A 20,514-nucleotide genomic window follows, 5' to 3' on the forward strand; every position below is an offset into this window, starting at 1 on the left:
GCGTGAACCCGGGAGGCGCAGCTTGCAGTGAGCTGAGATCGCACCACTGCACTCCAGCCTGGGAGACAGAGCGAGACTCCGTCTCAAAATAAATAAATAAATAAATAAAAGCAAGGAGCTATCAAGCCTTGAAAAGACATACAGGGGCCATAACTGCCTACTGCTCAGTGAAAGAAGCCAGTCGGAAAAAGTTAATAGTGTATCGTTGATAGTGGATAAGTCAAAACTTCAGAGACAATGAAAATATCCGTGGTTTCCAGGGGATGGGGAGAGGGAGAGGCAGTGGAGCACGAGATTTTGAGGGCAGGGGATGTATTCCGCATAATACGGTAATGGTGGACACATGACTTGTGCACTTGCCACGACCCACAGAATGTACAACAGAGAGAGTGAACCCTCATGTAAACTGTGGGCATTAGTTAGTAATAATGTATCAATATTGTTCATCAGCTGTAACAATGCACCCACAGTAATGCAAAATATTCATAACAGGAAACTCTGTGTGTGGGGATGTGTGTGTGGGGGGGGATACGATCTGTACTATCTGCCCAGTTGTCTGTAAACCTAAAACTGCTCTAAAAAATAAAGTGCATTAATTCCAAAACACCACACAACTTCACGTGCAATTTCACCTTGCAACAGCCTGCTTTTAGTCTCCCCGGATCCTTCTGTTACTGTAGCACACGCCGCACCCTTGTGTATTCCATAAACCACATGATACCTGCACTCGCTTTGCTGTTGTTGCTTCAAACTGCCAATTCTCTTTCAAATATTTTTTGAGAGAGAAAACTGTCTTACACAGTCACAGCTGTTTCCATTTCCAGAGCTTATCTTCCCTTAGTCTAGGTCTAGATTTTCATCTCTTATCATCTTCTTCCTGCAGAACTTCCTTTCACATTTCTTTTTTTCTTTTTTTGAGACGGAGTCTCCTTCATTGCCCAGGCTGGAGTGCAGTGGCGCCATCTCGGCTCACGCCAAGCTCCGCCTCCCGGGTTCACGCCATTCTCCTGCCTCAGCCTCCCGAGTAGCTGGGATTACAGGCACCTGCCACCACGCCCGGCTAATTTTTTGTATTTTTAGTAGAGACGGGGTTTCACTGTGTTAGCCAGGGTGGTCTCGAACTCCTGACCTCAGGTGATCCACCCACCTTGGCCTCCCAAAGTGCTGGGATTACAGGTGTGAACCACCGTGCCCAGGCATGATTGATTTTTTTTATTGGGAGGTCATCCTTTTTCATGTCTGCTTTTTCTTTTTTTCTTTTTCTTTTTTTTTTTTTAGACACGGTATTGCTTTGTCGCCAGACTGGAGTGCAGTGGCACGATCTCGGCTCACTGCAACCTCTGACTCCCTGGTTCAAGCGATTCTCCTGCCTCAGCCTCCCGAGTAGCTGGGATTACAGGCACGTGCCACCACGCCCAGCTAATTTTTATATTTTTAGTAGAGACGGGGTTTCGCCATGTGGGCCAGGCTGGTCTCGTTCTCCTGATCTCATGATCTGCCACCTCGGCCTCCCAAAGTGCTGGGATGACAGGCGTGAGCCACTGCGCCCGGCCACCTGCTCGTTTTTGAGTAGCCCCCGGATCTCGTGAATACTCTCTGGAGTGTTTTGTTGCGTGCTGGGTTGTGTTATATTCCTTGACATCATTTTGAGATGTGTTCTCACAGGCAGTTAAGTCACTTGCCATCATTTGGATCCGTCTGCGCTTTGCTTTTCAGCTTTGTGAGGGGGGGTCCAGAGAAGCCTTTGGTTTCGGGATAATTTTCGCCCCTAGTACCCTTCCATACCCTTCCGAGGACTCTCCGCCCCTCTCATCTGGTGGTTCTTGTTTCCGACGCGGCTCCCACGTCTCTCTGCATCTCCGGCACTCGGCCGAGGACGCCGGGGGGAACCCCCTGCGGATGCCCGGAGCTCTCCGTGCAGTTCTCTGCCTCGTGAGTCATGGCTGCCTGGGCCTCTGCACACGCCAGTGTCCGTCTCCCCAGCCCAGCAAGCTCCTGGGGCTGAGTTTCCCATCGCTGCCGTGAGTCTGGACGCGGCCACTGTCGTCTCACCCGACTCCCCACCCTTCTCTCGGGGACACTGCCCCACGTGGCCTCTTGCCCAATGTCTGTCAATGGCCTGGGACCCCAGCCCTGCAGCAGCCTCAGGTGAGCGGCCGGGGATCGGGGCAGGGTGCCCAGGACGCGCCCTGATTGGCTCAGTGTGAGCCAATCAAAGCTCTCGCATCCCCATGGTGCTGATGGGTCCGCCTCCCAGGCCTGACCCAATCGGAGCATTCCTAGGAGGAGCGGTCCCAGAGCCCCTGACTCGGGGGTCCCAGAGCCCTCTGCACACCACAGCCCTGGTGTCCCCGTGTGTCCCTGGGTTCTCCCAGCCCTGGTGTCCCCTGAGTCTCTTCTTCACCGTCAGCCCTGGTGTCTCCCGTGTCCCTGCCACACCCTCATCCCTGGTGTCCCCCGTCACCCCATCCCCTCACCTCCTGGGCTCCTGAAGGTCCCATCTTGTGGGCCTCATTCATGGAACCAGGACGGGGCAGGTGGAGGCCTCTGGGGAGTTTGTCCAGAGAATGGAAGAGAAGCAGGGTCATGAGCAGGAGCGGTCTGGGCCACCCCTGCCTGTCCCCCGGGGGATGCAGCCCGGAAGGAGTCCAGATGGATATGGCCCCGCTGTGCAGAGTCAGCCCCAAACCAGGCTGGTCCCAGGCAGGGTGGGGGCAGGAGGAGCCCTGGAGTGGCCCTGTGTTGGGGGTCGGGGGGCAGGCAGGGGGTCCTGGGGCTCAGAAGGGGAGGAGGTGGGCTGGAGGCGCCAGTGACCAGCAGGCCCAGGGGAGTCGGGAGGTGGGTTGGACAGACCTGCAGGGACAGTGTCAGCGCTGAATGGAATGGAGAGCACAGGGAGCTGGGGCCGGGGGCAAGTCCACAGGGAGCTGGGGCCGGGGGTGAGAGCATGGGGAGCTGGGGCTGTGGCTGGGACTAGTCCATGGGGAGCTGGGGCTGAAGTTGGGGGTGAGTCCAGGGGGAGCTGGGCTGGGTCTCCTGGGGTTGCACCTGCACTCCTGTCTGCTCTTCCCTCTGCGGATGAAGCTCAGATCCCATGATAAGGAGGCACCCGCAGACCAGGGGACCTGCATGGGCAGCCCCAGAGGTGGACATTGAGGACTCGTAGGAGGACTTGTGTCTCATACGGTGGGTGGGGAGCAGGGCCCCTTCCTGGCTGAGGACACTTGGTGCTGTCCCCTCTCAAGGCTGTTTCCCCATCTGACAAAGGGGTCTCATGTGAGCCCCCAACCAAGTGAGTCGAGGAGGGCTGGCCCCACCCCCGTGGATTCGGAGTCCATAGGAGGGGTGTCACCCGTCATGTCCCCACCCCGTGGGCACCTTCCCGTCTCTTGGAGGGTGGCCCATGGACATGAGCTCCTCACCCCGTGTCCCTCTTAGGGAAACAGGTTTCAGGAGCGACGGGTCTTGTAGCCTGGGGCAGCCAGGCCACCTGGGTGCAGCTATGCCTGAAGGCCTCCTGGCACCGAGACAGGGGCAGGAGCAGATTCCACCAGCGGGAAGGTGGTGCGTTCCGGTGCTGGGATCCACCAGCTGACAGGTGGAGCTGCGAGCCTCCAGTGCTCAGCCCTCGGCGGGGCCTGCCTGGCAGCCCCACACACAGAGGGCATCGGGGTGGCGGAGGCACGTGTTACACGGGGGCCCTGGGTCTGAGTCATCCACTTCCTCCGAGTCTGGATGGGAGGACCCCGCACCCCTCCTCCGCCCTGTCCTGATCTGGAAGGATAAATGGGGAGGGGAGAGCCCGCTGGGTAGAAGGAAAAGGGAGCGGCCAGGGTAAGTCCCCACTCTCAGAGACCCTGACATCAGTGTCACCTGGAGCAGAGTGGCCCAGCCTCAGACTCAGAGCACCAAGACCCAGGCCCGCAGGCCTGGACCCACCCCGGTACCCCCGTCCCAGCTCCATTCTTCACCCCACAATCTGTAGCCCCCAGCCCTGCCCTGTGAGGCCCGGCCAGGCCCACGATGCTCCTCCTTGCTCCCCAGATGCTGAGCCTGCTGCTGCTGGCGCTGCCCGTCCTGGTGAGCCTGGCCTACGTGGCCCCTGGTGAGTCCCAGCCGGGGTCCACCCTGCCCCTCATCACATTCCACAGGTCAGGGCCTGGGTGGGTTCTGGGGAGGCCGCGCTGGCCCCCACACAGAGAAGGGCTGGGCCCAGGCATGGGGCTGCTTCCTGGTCCTGACCTGGCACCTGCCCCAGCCCCAGGCCAGGCCCTGCAGCGAACGGGCATTGTTGGGGGGCAGGAGGCCCCCAGGAGCAAGTGGCCCTGGCAGGTGAGCCTGAGATTCCGCGACCCATACTGGATGCACTTCTGCAGGGGCTCCCTCATCCACCCCCAGTGGGTGCTGACCGCGGCGCACTGCCTGGGACCGTGAGTCTCCTGGGGCCTGGAGGGGTGGGCAAGGGCTAGATGTGAGCCCTGGCTCCCGGGTGCTCCTGGGGGCTGCCCAGGGCCCTGAGTGGGATCCTCCGCTGCCCAGGGAAGTCAAGGATCTGGCCGCCCTCAGGGTGCAACTGCAGGAGCAGCACCTCTACTACCAGGACCAGCTGCTGCCGGTCAGCAGGATCATCGTGCACCCACAGTTCTACATCATCCAGACCGGGGCGGACATCACCCTGCTGGAGCTGGAGGAGCCCGTGAACATCTCCAGCCACATCCACACGGTCACGCTGCCCCCTGCCTCGGAGACCTTCCCCCCGGGGATGCCGTGCTGGGTCACTGGCTGGGGCAACATGGACAATAATGGTGGGTGTTGGGGACAGCGGGAGCCCGGGCCAGGTGGGCACCAGGTCACAGCCACAGGCCAGTCCGTGGGGTGACAGGGTCCCTCAGGGCGGCTCAGGGAGGGGGACTCTGGAGGCCAGGATGGATGGAGCAGGCGGTGGCAAGAGCAGCAGGTGCCCTGAGCAGAGACGGTGAGTCCAAAGGGCCTGGGTGTCCCCCACCCCAGGGGTTTGGAGAGTCCCTTAGCACCTCCGTGCCTCGGTTTCCCCTTGCCTGAAAGGGTGCATCAAAAGTTTGTACGTCACGGACTTGCTATGTGGAGAGAGAAATCACACGGGGGTCTTGCTGGAAGGAGAGAGACCAGTGCTGGGATGAGACCTGCCTGCCCTCCATCCCTGTGCTACGGACAAGGCAGGGGCCTGGGAATCGGGGTCATGGCAGTGCTGTGGGGGGCTGGACGAAGCTCACTGTGACCCTCCACGAGGCACATTTTCACTTCTAGAAGGCCTTGTCCCCATTTTATCCACAATTCAGAGCCGAGCTTTGGGGTACAGCCTGAGTGGCAACCCTGGGCTGTGACCTCTGGGTCACTCAGAAGGGGCCTGAGCCACTGTCCTGCTCTTCCACCCCACGCAGAGGGGAAGCTGAGCCCAGCGCCCTGTGTTCCCCTCGGCTGGGGCCAACCATGGACCATGGGCCCAGCCCAGACGCAAGTCAGCTGAGCCCAGGGGGAGACACGGGTCGGGCTCTGCACCCCCGTGCCATGGAGCCCAGCTTGGCAACCTCCAGGGCCCTCCCATCCCTTCCCCAGATGGGGCTTAAATGAGGCCAGGGACCCAGGACCAGCCTCAAAGGAGGGGCCTGGCCTGCATTCACCGCCCCTTCCCCGGGGCTGCAGGCACAGAACAGCACTGGGCCCATGGTGCCATCTCCCCTGCCCGTGACTCTGCCACCAAGTCCACGAAGCAGCACCCAGCCGGCCCCAGACCCGGCTCCACGCCCCCCTCCGCCCCCAGTGCACCTGCCGCCGCTGTACCCGCTGAAGGAGGTGGAAGTCCCCGTAGTGGAAAACCACCTTGGCGACGCGGAATATCACACCGGCCTCCATATGGGCTACAGCTTTCAAATCGTCCGCGATGACATGCTGTGTGCGGGGAGCGAAAAGCACGACTCCTGCCAGGTGGGTCCTCGCGTCCCCCACCCCAACCCCCGGAGCCTGGCCAGCGAGCGCATCCCTCATCCTGACCCCCGGAACCTGGAGCCTGGCTGGCGAGCTCGTCCCCCACCCCAACCCCCAGAGGCTGGAGCCTGGCTGGCGAGCGCGTCCCCCACCCCAACCCCCAGAGCCTGGAGCCTGGCTGGCGAGCACGTCCCCCACCCCGACCCCCGAAGCCTGGCCAGCGAGCACTGACCTCTGACCTTCCCAGGGTGACTGTGGAGGGCCCCTGGTCTGCAAGGTGAATGGCACCTAGCTGCAGGCGGGCATGGTCAGCTGGGAGGAGAGCTGTGCCCAGCCCAACCGGCCTGGCATCTACACCCGTGTCACCTACTACTTGGACTGGATCCACCACTATGTCCCCAAGAAGCCCTGAGCCAGGCCTGGGGTGTCCACCCGGGTCACTGGAGGGCCAGCACCTCCTGTCCAAACCACCACTGCTTCCTACCCAGGTGGTGACTGCCCCCCACACCTTCCCCCATCCTGAGTCCCCTCCCCCACCCTGAGCCCCTTCCCCTTTCTTGAGTCCCTCCTCCATCCTGCCCCCTCCTCCATCCTGAGCCTCCTCCCCAACCCTGAATCCGCCCCTCCTGGCCCCTCCGGCCCTCCCCTGCCCAGGCAGCTGGTGGTGGACGCCCATCCTCTCTAGTGCTGACTCTCATTAAAGTGCATGATGGAAAGCAGGTGTGGCCGTCACTGTGTTTCTGGTTGTGGGTGTCACGGGAGAGGAAGGGTCTAGGCATGTCTTGGGGCAGCTGCAGGAGCTGCGGGGTCCTGGACCCCGAGGCACAACTAGTCACTGTGGGGCGGGGCCTCCTCAGCAGCCCTGGTCGGCGAGTGGGGGCACAGGTGGCTCCCGGTTTGGAGGAGGAGCGATTAATTTCGGTCTCCTCCCGGCAGAGGGAGGCGATTTCCCCGTCAAACACGGAAGCCTGCCGTGGCCGCACTGAGGGTGTGAGTGCTCGGCTTCCCGTCTGGGTCTTGGTGTCCTGTGAGTCGCACAGATCAGGGGCTGCAAGGGAGGGACTCTGAACGCTGCGAGGGCGGAGCAGGGTCCAGCGGGGTCCGGCTGGGCGGGGACGTGGCTCGGAGGACTTGGGAATGGCACTGATCACTGCCCCCTGCCTGTCTTAGAAAGCCCAGGGAGCCAGGGCAGTGTGGGAGACCCAGGAGCCCCCTGGGAGGTGGCGGGATGCAGCTGGACCCTGGACCCCCGCCGAGAGCGCCCTGGGACGCGGGCTGTGGTCACGTCCCCTGAGGCCCTGGGCTGCATCCAGCAGGTCTCCCCTGGGTTGACAGCAGCCGGCAACCTGGCCTGGGGCTCCCCGCTTTCTCCCAGGAAGGGAAGCATGAGGAGTGTCAGAGGCAGCCAGCTCCCCGGGAAAGAAAGGGCAGTGCCCTACCCGTCCACACCCCGAGAGTCTTTCCCCCACTGCCTTGAAGTGCGGTGACTCCCCCAGCTGGGGCGCCCCACCTGCTCTGCTCTGCCCCACTCTGGAAAGACCAGGGGCGTGGGAGAAAGTATAAACCCAGATGTGGTTTCTGCGCAGAGGCTCAGAGCCTGGGTTTGCCCTGAAGCCCTTGCCCTGTGGGGGTCCCCCCCACCCTCATCCCCGGGAGTGACAGGCAGGGCGGGCGAGGGCAGGTGGGAGGGTGAAGGCCAGTCCCCGAGCCGCTCACCTGCAGAAACTTCTGCGGAGGAGCCAGGAGCCTCCCCAGACCCTCCCTTTTGACCTTCCACCTCTTCTCTGCCCTGCAGAGGTCCTGAAAGCACAGGGGCAGAGGAGGAAGCCCCTGGTTTTGGGGGCCCGGGGGAGCGGACGCCGGAACCACACACTGACCTGCAGCCTGGGGTCTGGGCGCTGAGTCTGCCCGGTCCAGGTGCAGAATGAACACGGGGCGGAGGAGGGACGGGGCCGTTCTGGGCGTCGCCTGCCCCTCAGAGCACTGCTCTCCCTGCCCACACTGGCCTGGCCCTTAAAGGAAGCGCCCCAGGAAGGCACCCCATGCGGAGGCTGGGCCTCTCGCGGCCGTCCACTCCCGTCTCGCCCTGCGTGGTGGTGTCTGAGCTCTGGGACCCATGGCGACGCCCGGTACAGGAGGGAGTCGGGGCAGGAACCTAAACCTAACCACTGCCCTGGGAGGCCAGGGCCCGGGGACGCGGAGGCCCCAGCACAGGAGCGGCGTGCAGCGTGCCGGCCTGGGTCCCCCGAGCCCCCACCCACCGCACCTCCATCTCCGGTGACTTTCCTGCCTCGGTTTCCTCATCTGGAACCTGGCATTGAAGCAGCACCTGTGAGTGTCTCCCCCAGAGGACAGGAAACGCACTTCCACACAGAGCCCGGAGACCCACGTCCACACACAGCCCGGAGACCCACGTCCACACACAGCCCGGAGACCCACGTCCACACACGGCCCGGAGACCCACGTCCACACACGGCCCGGAGACCCACGTCGACACGCGGCCCGGAGACCCACGTCCACACGCGGCCCGGAGACCCACGTCGACACGCGGCCCGGAGACCCACGTCGACACGCGGCCCGGAGACCCACGTCCACACGCGGCCCGGAGACCCACGTCCACACGCGGCCCGGAGACCCACGTCGACACGCGGCCCGGAGACCCACGTCGACACGCGGCCCGGAGACCCACGTCGACACGCGGCCCGGAGACCCACGTCCACACGCGGCCCGGAGACCCACGTCGACACGCGGCCCGGAGACCCACGTCGACACGCGGCCCGGAGACCCACGTCCACACGCGGCCCGGAGACCCACGTCCACACGCGGCCCGGAGACCCACGTCCACACAGAGCCCGGAGACCCACGTCCACACGCGGCCCGGAGACCCACGTCGACACGCGGCCCGGAGACCCACGTCGACACGCGGCCCGGAGACCCACGTCCACACGCGGCCCGGAGACCCACGTCCACACAGAGCCCGGAGACCCACGTCCACACACGGCCCGGAGACCCACGTCCACACACGGCCCGGAGACCCACGTCCACACACGGCCCGGAGACCCACGTCCACACACGGCCCGGAGACCCACGTCCACACGCGGCCCGGAGACCCACGTCCACACGCGGCCCGGAGACCCACGTCCACACAGAGCCCGGAGACCCACGTCCACACACGGCCCGGAGACCCACGTCCACACAGAGCCCGGAGACCCACGTCCACACACGGCCCGGAGACCCACGTCCACACAGAGCCCGGAGCATGAATGTTCTCACCATCTTTATTACCATAGCCAAAATGTGGAGGCCTCCAACAGGAGGTGGCTGAGCAAACCGCACCCGGCTGCAGCTCGGAATGCAAATCCATCCCACAGAGACGCCACACACTCTGCTCTTTCTTTGCTCTTTAATCAGACAGAGACGCAGCGAGGCCCCCACCCTCCCTTCCCCGGCCCCTTCCCCCCGCCACCCTCCCTTCCCCGGCCCCTTCCCCACCCCGGCATCAGGGAGGTCCTGGGCGCTGAGGAGCCAGAGAAGCTGGGCTCAAGCCGGTGGCCTGCAGCGGAGGCCGAAGCAGAGATCGCTGGGAGGAGGAAGGTCCTGGTCCCTCCTCAGCCGACCCAGGTGGGAGCCCAGCCCGGCCTGCTCAGGGCAACTCCCCGACTTGCTGCAGGATCCAGGGCACGTAGGTCTGGACGTGGGTGTAGACGCCGGGAAAGTCCCGCAGGGTACAACCGTAGCCCCAGCTGACTGCCCCCACCAGGCGCCAGGACCCCCGCAGCCTGCAGACCAGAGGGCCGCCGGAGTCACCCTGAGGAAGGGAAGGAAAGGGGTCACCGCTGAGCTCTGCGGTGGGAGCAGGGCAGGCAGGCAGGGCGGGCCGGGGGCACTCACGTAGCAGGAGTCGCGGCCCTCGCTGGCGGCACACAGCATGTCATCCAGGATGGGCTGCCGGTCGCCAGTGTGCCCTGAGGCGTTGCGGTAGGGCTGCTCACAGACGGTGTTCTCCAGCACCTGCACACTCGCCTGCTGCAGGCGGTAGGGCGGCGGCAGCGACTCTGGGGAGAGAGGTGACCCGGGCTGGCACAGCGGAGACGCCCCTGCCGTCGACCCAGCAGCCCCAGCACCTCCCCCGGTTGGGAGGGAAGGTGGCTCCCCTGTGGCTAAGGGCCCCTAGTCCCGGCCTGAACCTGCCAGCCTGAGCACGGTGTGTGGGACCCCAGGAGGTGGGAGGGCTCGTGTCTCCCTCTAAACTCCCAGGGCTCGCAGTCGGACGGACCAGAGAAAAGTGGAGGGATGAGTTTTTCTGTTTTTTTTCCTCCAAAAAATGCCTTTTGGTTTTGAGGTGTTTTCGTTTGCGGTGTTTTTTCTTTTCTTTTCTTTTTTAGAGATGGGGTCTTGCTATGTTGCCCAGGCTGGCCTCAAACTCCCGGGCTCAAGCCACTCTCCTGCCTCTGCCTCCCAAAGTGCTGGGATCACAGGTGTGAGCCACCGCACCCAGCAAAAAAAATGTAAAAACCTTTCCTAAGTAGAAAAAAATGAGAAGTATTTTCCCCTCTGAATAATGAGTCTGGAGCTTGGTGTGGCCATTGGCAGTCGCAGGACCCCCGAGTCTCTGGGCCTGGGCAGCACAGAGCTGCGGGGAAAAGCAGCCGGAGGTGCTGCATGGAGGTGAGCAGCTCCGTCTCTTCCCTTTCTGGAACTCACCCACCCCACCACCACCCCCGGAGCCCTGGAACGAGGCGTTTTGGGCCCACAGCCCGAGTCCTTCCCCAGCCTCCACCCAACACGCCCTGAACATCCTGATCGCTCCCCAGCCAGTCACCCAGCGCTGGTCCTTTGGGATGAGCTCCAGCGAGACCGGGGAGAGCTTGACCGTCCTGACATTAGCGGCACAGATCACGGGGCTCACCAGCTGGAGCAGGGCCACATCCGCACCCAGCCCCGCAGTGACATAGTTGTGGTGGACGATGATCCGGCTGACGTTCAGCAGCCCCCGGCCCCCGTAGAGATACACGTCCCCAGCGTGGATCCGGTAGGTGGACGGGTCGGTGTCCTTCCTGGGGGAGGACGGATCCAGGCTGCTCAGCGGTCCTGGTCTGGGGCGGCCCCACTCCCACCTCCCCTCATTGGGGTCCCAGGCCCGGGACTCACCGGAAAATGCAGTGGGCGGCAGTCAGCACCCAGTGGGGGTGGATGAGGGAGCCCCCACAGGTGTGCACCCAGGAGGCCCAGTGGTAGCTATAGACCCTCAGGCTGACCTGCCACGGCCACTTCCCGGGGGGGCGTTGTGGCCCCCCACGATGCCCACCAGGTCATTCTCAGGGACGGGCGCTGGGAACAACCGAAGGAGGTCAGGGAGCCGGGCCCCACCCTCCTGCAATGCCAGGAGCTTCCAGGCCCTGCTCGACGAGGGGGTCAGCTCTCCATCCTAGCCCAGTCCCTGAGGGTCCAGTGTGAGATTGGGCCAGGAGTCACCTGGGGTCTTGGACATGGAGCCCCCCCAGGCAGGGGAGGGTCAGGAACAGCAGCCACAGCATCTGCGCAGGGAGGAGAGGGCTGGCTGGAAAGAGCCGGGCGGGACCTGGGTCTGGAGGCCACAGGTGGCTGCCAGTGGTCAGTGTCCTCACCGTGGTCTGTGGCCACAGCTGCCCTCCCGGACCCTCCCAGAGCTGCTTTCTCTTCCTTGCAAAGGAAGTGGGTGGGGCTCAGTCAGACATTCTTTTCCCGGGGTGGGGGCAATAGCTCCTAGCCCAGGCTGTGAACAGGGTGACCATGAGGACAGGGGCCACCCCCAGCCCCTCGCATCCCCTCTGCTGGGCCAACAGAGGTCCTGTACCCGGGTTCCCTGTCTACACCAGTGGCTCCCACGGGTGACTATGTCCCCCAGGGGACATTTATGCTTGTCAGGGATATGGGGACACCACCCACATCTAGTGGGAAGAGGCCGGAGTTGGGGGGCTAAATGTCTATGGTGCACAGGACGGCCCCACTGCAGAGGACCCCCGGCCCCAAATGCCCACAGTGCTCAGGTTGTCGCCATGCCGCCCATTCTGGTGGCCAGTGCCACAGAGGCCAAGGAAGCACCTAGTAACCAGCTCTCCCACAGCCTCTCCTGCCACCCGGGACGGGACGGGCACTTGTACACACCTCCACGGGTGCAAAAGTATCAGCCAGAGGGCCTGCCAGAGGCACTTGGAGCCTGGGCCAGGGGACCTGCCTGCTCCATGGTGGCCGCCCCAGGCCCAGGCTCCAGTCCTTGGAGGGAGTTTGTGGAGCCCACACAGGGAGATCTTCTGGATGGGCTCCAGGAACCTGTTTTAATCAGTACAAACCTCAGGTTGCAGGAGGGGTGCACTCTGCTCTGGGAGAGGGGCCGTCACCTGCTGGGAGTCTCAGAGGGTGGGGAGCTGCATTCTCAGGCCAGGGCCCAGCCCCCCGGGCCCCAGCTGCCCACTGCTGTGCCTTGGGGTTCCGGCAGCAAATGCCTGTTTCAGCCCAGGTGGCAGACACGTTCTGGGGCTGACGGGGGCAGCAGAGGCCGAGGCGCAACCCTACAGCCTCTCCTCCAGGAGTCTTGCTTTGCCATGAGATTGTAACCAGGGTGATTGTGGTGGTGTGGGAACACAAGGGAGCACTGTGAATGGGTGGGGGTGTGGGGGGTGCCTGTGTGTGTGTGCATACGTGTGTGGGCATGGGGTGTGCACATGCCTGTGTGTGCATGTATGTGTGTGTGCATGTGCGAGTATGAGTGTGTGCATGTGTGTAAGCATGTGAGTGTGCATGTGTGAGTGTGAGCATGTGTGTGCATGCATGTGTGCATGTGTGGATGTATGTGTGGATGTGTGTGCCTGCATGTATGAGAGTGTGTGCATGTGTGTACGAGTGTGTGTATGAGTGTGTATATGGGTGTGTGCGTGTGAGTATATGTGCATGTGTGCATGTGTGTATGAGTGTGTGCATGCTGCTATTTGTGTTTGCGTGTGTGTGTGCATGTGTTTGCATGTGTGTGAGTATAAGTGTAAGCATGTGTGTGGGTGTGTGCATGCGTGTATGAGTGTGTGCGTATGTGTGTGTGCGTGTATGAGTGTGTGCATGTGTGTATGTGTGTGCATATGTAAGGATGTGTGTGTGCGCGTGTCAGTTTGCATGTGTGTGCCTGTGTGCGTATGAGTGTGCATGTGTGTGCATGTAAGCGTGTGTGCATGCATGTATGTGTGTGCATGTGTATGAGTGTGCGCATGTGCGTGTGTGCATGTGAGTATGAAAGTGTGTGCATGTGTTTGAAAGCATGAGTGTGTGCGTGCATGTGAATGTGTGTGCATGTGTGTATGAATGTGTGCATGTGTGTGCATATGTGATGTGCACATGTGTGTGCATGTATGAGTGTGTGCATATGTGTGCATATGCATGTGTATGAGTGTGTGTCTGCATGCGTGTGCATGCTTGTGAGTATGAGTGCATGTGTGCGTGTGTGCATGTATGTGTGTGCATGCGTGTGTGTGCATGTGTGTGCATGCATGTATCAGTGTGTGCATGCGTGTATGTGTGTGCATGCATGTATGAGTGAGTGTGTGTGTGCCCGCATGTCCTCCGGCTGGAGCAAATCCAGCCTTCTCCATGCTACCAGCAGCTTCCTGGTGATGCTTCAGGATTCCCCGGAGGCTGAGGGAGTGGGTCCCCGAGGCTGGGCCTGCAGCTGTGAAATCCTCTGCAGCCAGACTTCCACCTGCATGCCCAGCCCTGCACCTCCCTGCATGGGGAGGAGAGAAGCCCCAGGCTGCCCGAGATGGACTCCCAGCTGCCCCGTCCCTCCCTCCTGGCCGCATTCACCCATCATGGGCCAGGACCTCTGGCTCTGTGCCTTGGGAGCCGCTGCACCCCTCACTCCCAGAGGGCTTGGCCCACGCCCACTTCAAGCTGCTGCCCAGGCCCATGGAGTGGGCAGCTCCATCTGAAGATGCAAGAAGGAGACAGGAGAGCAGCTGGAGGATGGGAGGCCTGGGAGGCCAGCCAGGTGAGGCCAGGAGAGGCTGATGGGAGGGAAGCTCGGGTCTGGATCACCTGGGCTCCTTGTTTAGAGCCAGAGGGCCGAGGAGAAGAGAGGACGGCTACTTAGCCTGGGGGCTTTCTTGGTGATTCCTCTCCCTCCCGGGACACCAGGATAATGTGGCAGCTGCGTCATGGGTGCAGGACTCTCCTGGGTCCCCACCCAGCTGCGGGGAGGCAGGGTCCAGGAGGCCCAGGTAAGGCGGGGACGGCACCAGCCTCGAACCAGCCAAGATCCGCGAAGCACAGCCAGTCTGAGGGCTGCGGGGCGAGCGTGGCCAGGGCTTCCAGGGAGGCCTGGAGCCTACAGTCAGGGGTCCTGGGCTGCGGGGGGCTGGGGGAGAGGCCGAGGACCCCTCGAGCCCCAGCTGAGTCCAGGTTGGGTGAACCAAGCTTGCCCGGGAGAGGCCAAGGAGCCCTTGGGCCCCAGCCGAGTCCAGGTTGGGTGAGCCAAGCTCGCCCTGTGCAGAGGCAGGAACGTCGGATTCTCACGTGGAGGATGCAGGTGACACTTTCCTTTTATCTTTTATTCGGTGCTTTATACTTGGAATCAGATGTGAGGTCGGCCAAAATTGGGCATCGTTGTGTGGAGAAGGTTCTAGAAGTTGCCCAGTGCTGTGTCTGCACAGGGAGGCTCCTACAGGATGTGCAGGTGAAGGAGGAAAATACCTCCGGGGTCAGGAGCCGGGTGCAGTGGTGAGTTGAACTGCATTTGCCGAAAAGATACGTTCAAGCCTGAGCCCCAGGACCTGTGAACGTCACTTGATTCCGAAATGAGGCTTTTGCAGACGTAATTGAGGATGTCAAGATGAGATCATCCTGGAATTAGAGTGGGCCCTAAATCCAACGACAGGCATCCTTATAAGAGAAAGGAGAGGGGGCTTGAGACTTAGAGCGGTGGAGGAAGGCCGGGGAAGGCAGGCAGGGATGGGAGTGATGTGGCTGCAAGCCAAGGACAGCCAGCAACACCGGACACGAGGAGACAGGCATGGAGCGGCCCCTCCCTCCAAGCCTCTGGAGCAAGCGGCCCTGCTGACACTCTAGGATTGAGAGAGAATAAAATTCTGCCCCTCAGTTTGCAGCACTTTGTGCAGCAGCCTCAGGACACTGACACAGGTGACAAGAGATGGGGCACAGGCTGGGCACCGTGGCTCACGCCTGTCATCTCAACGCTTTGGGAGGCTGAGGCAGGCAGATAACTTGAGGTCAGGAGTTCGAGACCAGCCTGGCTAACATGGTGAAACCCCGTCTCTACTAAAAATACAAAAATTACCTGAGCATGGTGGCGCGTGCCTGTAGTCCCAGCTACTTGGGAGGCTGAGGCAGGAGAATCACTTGAACATGGGAGGTGGAGGTTGCAGTGAGCTGAAATGGTCCATTGCACTCCAGCCTGGGCAATGGAGCAAGACTCCATCTCAAAAAAAAAAAAAAAAAAAAGGAAAAAAAATGAGGCGGAGTGGAAAAACGTCAGTAACACTTACTGTTGGGAGCCAGGAGCAGTGGCTCACGCCTGTAATCCCAGCACTTTGGGAGGCTGAGGCAGGAGGACCGCCTGAGGCCAGGATTTCAAGACCAGCCTGGGCAACAAAGTGAGACTCCATCCCTACAAAAAATCAACAAAATTGGCCAGGTGTGGTGGCACACGCCTGTAGTCCCAGCTGCTGCGGAGGCTGCGGCAGGAAGATCACTTGACCCCAGGAGGTTGAGCAGGGAGCTATGATCACACCACTGCACTCCAGCCTGAGTGACAGAGCAAGACCCTGTCTCAAAAAAAGAGTTAGGGGACCTGAATAAGGAACGAGATTCCAGTTGCATCTCTCAGGCCACTCATGGGCTCAGGCATCCTCTGTTCCCTCTGGGAGCTGCCTATGCTGCAGCTGTATGGAGCCAGGCTCTATAACAGCAAGCAGGAACCAGACTCACTATTTAAGCAGAAGAGAATTTAAGAGAAGGAATTTGATATTTTTTTCTTTTTTTTTCTTTTTTTTTTCTTTTTTTGTTTTTTTGAAACGGAGTCTCACTCTGTTGCCCAGGCTGGAGTGCAATGGCGTGATCTCGGCTCACTGCAACCTCCGCCTCCCAGGTTCAAGTGATTCTGCTGCCTCAGCCTCCCAAGTAGCTAAGATTACAGGCGTGCACCACCACGCCCGGCTAATTTTTTGTATCTTTAGTAGATACGGGGTTTCACCGTGTTGGCCAGGCTGGTCTCAAATTCCTGACCTCAGGTGATCTGCCTGCCTTGGCCTCCCAAAGTGCTGGGATTATAGGCATGAGCCACCGTGCCCGGCGTTGTTGTTTTTTGTTTGTTTTGGGGTTTTTTTTGTATTTTTAGTAGAGACAGGATTTCATCATGTTAGCCAGGATGGTGTCGATCTCCTGACCTCGTGATCCACCCACCTCGGCCTCCCAAAGTGCTGGGATTACAGGCGTGAGCCACCGCGCCTGGCCGGATTTGATCTTTTAAACATCATTGGATGCCAGGCCCAGTGGCTCACACCTATAATTCTAGCACTTTGGGAGGCCAAGGCAGGCAGATCACCTGAGGTCAGGAATTTGAGACCAGCCTGGCCAACACGGTGCAACCCCATCTCTGCTAAAAATATAAAAATTAGCCTGGGATGGTTGTGGGCGCCTGTAATCCCAGCTACTCAGGAGGCTGAGGCAGGAGAATCACTTGAACCCCGGAGGCGGAGGTTGCAGTAAACCAAGATTGTGCCATTGCACTCCAGCTTGGGCGACAGAGCGAGACTCTGTCTCAAAATAATAATAATAATTAATAATAATAAACATCACTGAGGCCGGGTGCGGTGGCTCACTCCTGCAATCCCAGCACTTTGGGAGGCCGAGGTGGGTGGATCACGAGGTCAGGAGATAGAGACCATCCTGGCTAATATGGTGAAACCGCGTCTCTACTAAAAATACAAAAAATAAATTAGCCAGGCGTGGTGGCGGGCGCCTGTGGTCCCAGCTACTCAGGAGGCTGAGGCAGGAGAATGGTGTGAACCCGGGAGGCGGAGCTTGCAGTGAGCCGAGATCGCGCCACTGCACTCCAGCCTGGGTGACAGAGCGAGACTCTGTCTCAAAAAAATAATAATGATAAATAATAATAAACATCACTGGAAATTGGGATGGGCTGGAATCGAGCCCCCGGGAGCCACAGTGGAGCCCAGGGCGGAGCCGGCTCTGGGGTTGGGGGCAGGTGGAATGTGGGGCCCAGCATGGGCGTGGTTTTCCATCCCTGGGCCAATGACAGATTCGTTGCCGCTTCTGGTGGGCGGGGCTCTCTTTTTTGTTATTTTTTTTCCCCACATGGTCTTGGATATGGTGGCCCTTTCTCCTCTGAAATCATGAGACTTCATATTGTGCTTTCAACTTAAATCCGACAAAATCTCTGTTTCTTTCCCCTCCGCAGTGGTGTGGAGGCAAAACTAAACCAAGAGTTTCGGCGTCTTCCCAGCCAGCAAGACGATTTGCGTCTGGATGATATTCCTGCCGGGGAGCTCACGTGCGGGAGGTCCATGAGGGTGGTGAGTAGGTGAATCTTCAGAAGTTAGTGGGTAAGTTTCATTTCTGATGACAAGTATTGCTTAGAGCTTTAAATGAACAAAAAGCAATTTTCTTCAACAAACACTGGAGCCAATACAATTGTTGATAAAAACGGTTTTTTGGGGTTTTTTGTGTTTTTTTTTGGACACAGGGCCTTCCTCTGTTGCCCAGGCTGGAGTGCAGTGGCAAGATCTTGGCTCACTACAGCCTGAAATTCCTGGGCTCAAATGATCCTCCTGCCTCAGCCTCCTGAGTAACTGGGACTACAGGTGCACGCCACCACACCTGGCTAATGTTTGTATTTTTTGTAGAGATGGGGTCTTGCTGTGTTGCCCAGGCTCTGCATGGCTTAAAACAATGTTTTTATAGAGATAGACTCACTATGTTGCCCAGGCTGGTCTTGAACGCTTTGGCTCCATCCATCCTCCTGCCTCAGCCTCCCAAGGTGCTGGGATTACAGGCGTGACCACCGCGCCCGGCCTAGAAGCCCCGTGTATCACCAGCTGTTGGTCTTGCGTTGGTGTGGATCAGCTGCCTTGCTGCGCTCGTGCCCTGACACTGTCTGCAGGTGACCTTGGATGGTCTATGAAGACCACTGCATTGTCGGCAGACACTGCAACCCCGTCCCTTTCTTTCCAACCCTGACACTTTTTATTCCTTTCTCTTTGTTTTTTGTTTCATCTTGGTTTTTTTGTTTTTGTTTGAGACAGAGTCTCACTCTTCTCGCCCAGGCTGGAATACAGTGGCAGACCCCCTCAGCCTGTCCCTGTGGGGCACGGCTCTGCCCAGGGGCTGTCCAGAGGCTGTCAGACCCAGGAGAGGGTGGGCCACAGCGTTGAGATGACCCAGGGACAGGTACAGGACGCCTCCGTGGGCCTGCATCCTCTATGAGCAGGGGGGGCGACGTCAGTGAGATTCCCGTCCCTCATCAGGGTGGCCCCTTTGTCCCTGCGGCAGGGCCTGAGAACAGCTATCGTGTAGCAGGTGACATGGGTGATGGGCCTGGGGACGGCCATCGTGTAGCAGGTGACGTGGGTGAGGGTGCTGGGGACGGCCATCGTGTAGCAGGTGACGTGGGTGAGGGTGCTGGGGATAGCCATCAGGTAGCAGGTGACATGGGTGAAGGGCCTTGGGACGGCCATCGGGTAGCAGGTGACGTGGGTGAAGGGCCTGCAGACCCACTCCTGGCCCTGGCCCAGGTCTCTGGGCCTCTGCATGGTTGGCACCCTGCCAGCTGGTCTCTGGGCCTCTGCATGGTTGGCACCCTGCCAGCTGCCGCAGCGGCCACCCCAGCACCCGCCCGGGTCTGGCTTCAACTGCAGTGCTGCAAAAGGGACCTGCGCGTAGTGGGCTCTGTGCCGTTGTCCAGGCTGCATCCTGCCTTAGGCACGGGGCCCTCACCACAGTTCTGATCTGTCCCCAATCTCCCCCCGCACCCCACTGTCTGAATACAGAGGCCCCTCCTCTCTACTGGGGAGCCCAGACATCTAGCCCTTGCCCTGTGTGGTTCTCTCCGGGTGGGGTGGGAGGGACCTGCCGGGAGAGACAACATCCCTGCTGCTTCACTCATGGTGTGAAGCCGGAAGGGACCAGACTCAGACCCCCTCCCGGGCCAGCTTCTCCGTGAAGCCCCTTTCTCCAGCAGGAGAGTGTAGCTGCCCATCTGGGTGCTCAGGGGCCTTCTCAGCCTCACCTGACCCTCACCTTGGGGGTGGGGGGTGCAAGAGAAAGGAGAATGAAGACTTCCCCATCTCAGGTTGAGGATGCCTGGTGCCCCGTCACAGCCCAGCAGCCTCCCTGACCCAGCCCTAGTCCCAGACCTTCTGCGAGGCGGGCACAGGGCGGCCATATGGGAAGTCTCAGTGCTAAATGCTCCAATGCCCCAGGGCAAACAGTGGCCCAGCAACTAGGGATGTAAACCGTGCTTGGGTTTCCTCAGAAGCCTCCTGTGCCACACCCTGGAGATGCCCTGGGCACTGGGCATGGCTGGGCAGGGCTGCAGGTGGGCACTGGGCATGGCTGGGCAGGGCTGCAGTTGGGCACTGGGCATGGCTGGGCAGGGCTGCAGGTGGGCACTGGGCAGGGCTGGGCAGGGCTGCAGGTGGGCACTGGGCAGGGCTGGGCAGGGCTGCAGGTGGGCACTGGGCAGTGCTGGGCAGGGCTGCAGGTGGGCACTGGGCAGGGCTGGGCAGAGCTGGGCAGGTTAGATGGGTGGATGGGTAGACGGACAGATGGACAGATGGACGAGTGGATAGATTCGTGGGTGGGTGGATGGATGGGTAGATCAATAGATAGGTGGATGGATGGATGGATGGATGGATTGATTAATTAATTAGTGGATAGGTGGGTGGATGGATGGATGGATGAATTGATGGCTGGATGAGTGGATGGATTTAGTATTGGTAGATGGGTAGACGGATGGTAGATGGTTGAAATTTGGTAATGAGGCTGACCTGTTCTTTTAGTGGAGGGCTGGGCTGGGAGCTGGGCCCCCAAGAGTAGAGTCATCACTGAGAATATTTCCCCTGCTCTTGCCACCCCATTCATCATTTCCCTCCACCACCAAAGAATGTCTGGTCTGGAGCAGCCATTTCTACAGCGCAACCGTCCAGAGCAGATGCACCCATGTCAGGAAGCCCCCGGTCACTGCCCGCCAGCCGCACCCACACTCAGGAACACACTGGCCACTTTCTGGTTTGCCTTGCTAACAGTTTAACGAGATGATACTGCAAACTGGCTCCAGGACTTCCATCCCTAACCTCACCCCCATTCAAAGCACCTTCCATGCCTCCTCCTCCTAGTGTGAGGGAGGAAGGTGATAGGTCTGAAAAGGTGGAGGGGAGTGAGGACCATGTGTGATGGAGGAGAAGAGAAGGTGGGTGCTGGAAGGCGCAGGGAGCGGAGGGGCCAGGACGAGGAAGGAACTGGATTCTTGGGGAGCTGGGAGGGGCCTGGGGC

The 20,514-nt window shown here is 60.3% G+C and overlaps 2 protein-coding genes across 2 annotated transcripts; one reads left to right on the top strand and one right to left on the bottom strand.

Annotated features, from left to right (window-relative positions):
* Positions 1 to 4,023: 4,023 nt before the first annotated feature.
* On the top strand, positions 4,024 to 6,617 carry LOC100983474 (tryptase delta). The gene is made up of 5 exons (XM_034950938.3): positions 4,024 to 4,105; positions 4,259 to 4,430; positions 4,540 to 4,805; positions 5,801 to 5,964; positions 6,212 to 6,617. The coding sequence occupies exons 1-5, from the start codon at positions 4,024 to 4,026 to the stop codon at positions 6,254 to 6,256; spliced, it is 729 nt and encodes a 242-aa protein (XP_034806829.2). The 3' UTR covers positions 6,257 to 6,617.
* A 2,869-nt stretch (positions 6,618 to 9,486) lies between these two features.
* Positions 9,487 to 18,773, bottom strand: LOC100994874 (putative serine protease 29). The gene is given in 7 exon segments (XM_008959773.3): positions 9,487 to 9,772; positions 9,856 to 10,019; positions 10,481 to 10,485; positions 10,761 to 11,021; positions 11,116 to 11,248; positions 11,251 to 11,295; positions 18,416 to 18,773. Coding segments are annotated over 7 exon segments (1,131 nt in total). The 3' UTR covers positions 9,487 to 9,607.
* Positions 18,774 to 20,514: the final 1,741 nt, after the last annotated feature.

Source organism: Pan paniscus, chromosome 18, assembly GCF_029289425.2.
Source record: "Pan paniscus chromosome 18, NHGRI_mPanPan1-v2.0_pri, whole genome shotgun sequence".
NCBI classification, from domain to species: domain Eukaryota; kingdom Metazoa; phylum Chordata; class Mammalia; order Primates; family Hominidae; genus Pan; species Pan paniscus.

Excerpts from the sequence above, each read along its gene's own strand:
- LOC100983474 (XM_034950938.3), top strand. The coding sequence starts at position 4,024 with ATGCTCCTCCTTGCTCCCCAGATGCTGAGCCTGCTGCTGCTGGCGCTG. Across the intron at positions 4,106-4,258 it reads CCTGGCCTACGTGGCCCCTG|CCCCAGGCCAGGCCCTGCAG; the intron begins GTGAGTCCCAGC and ends CACCTGCCCCAG. Across the intron at positions 5,965-6,211 it reads AAAAGCACGACTCCTGCCAG|GGTGACTGTGGAGGGCCCCT; the intron begins GTGGGTCCTCGC and ends TGACCTTCCCAG.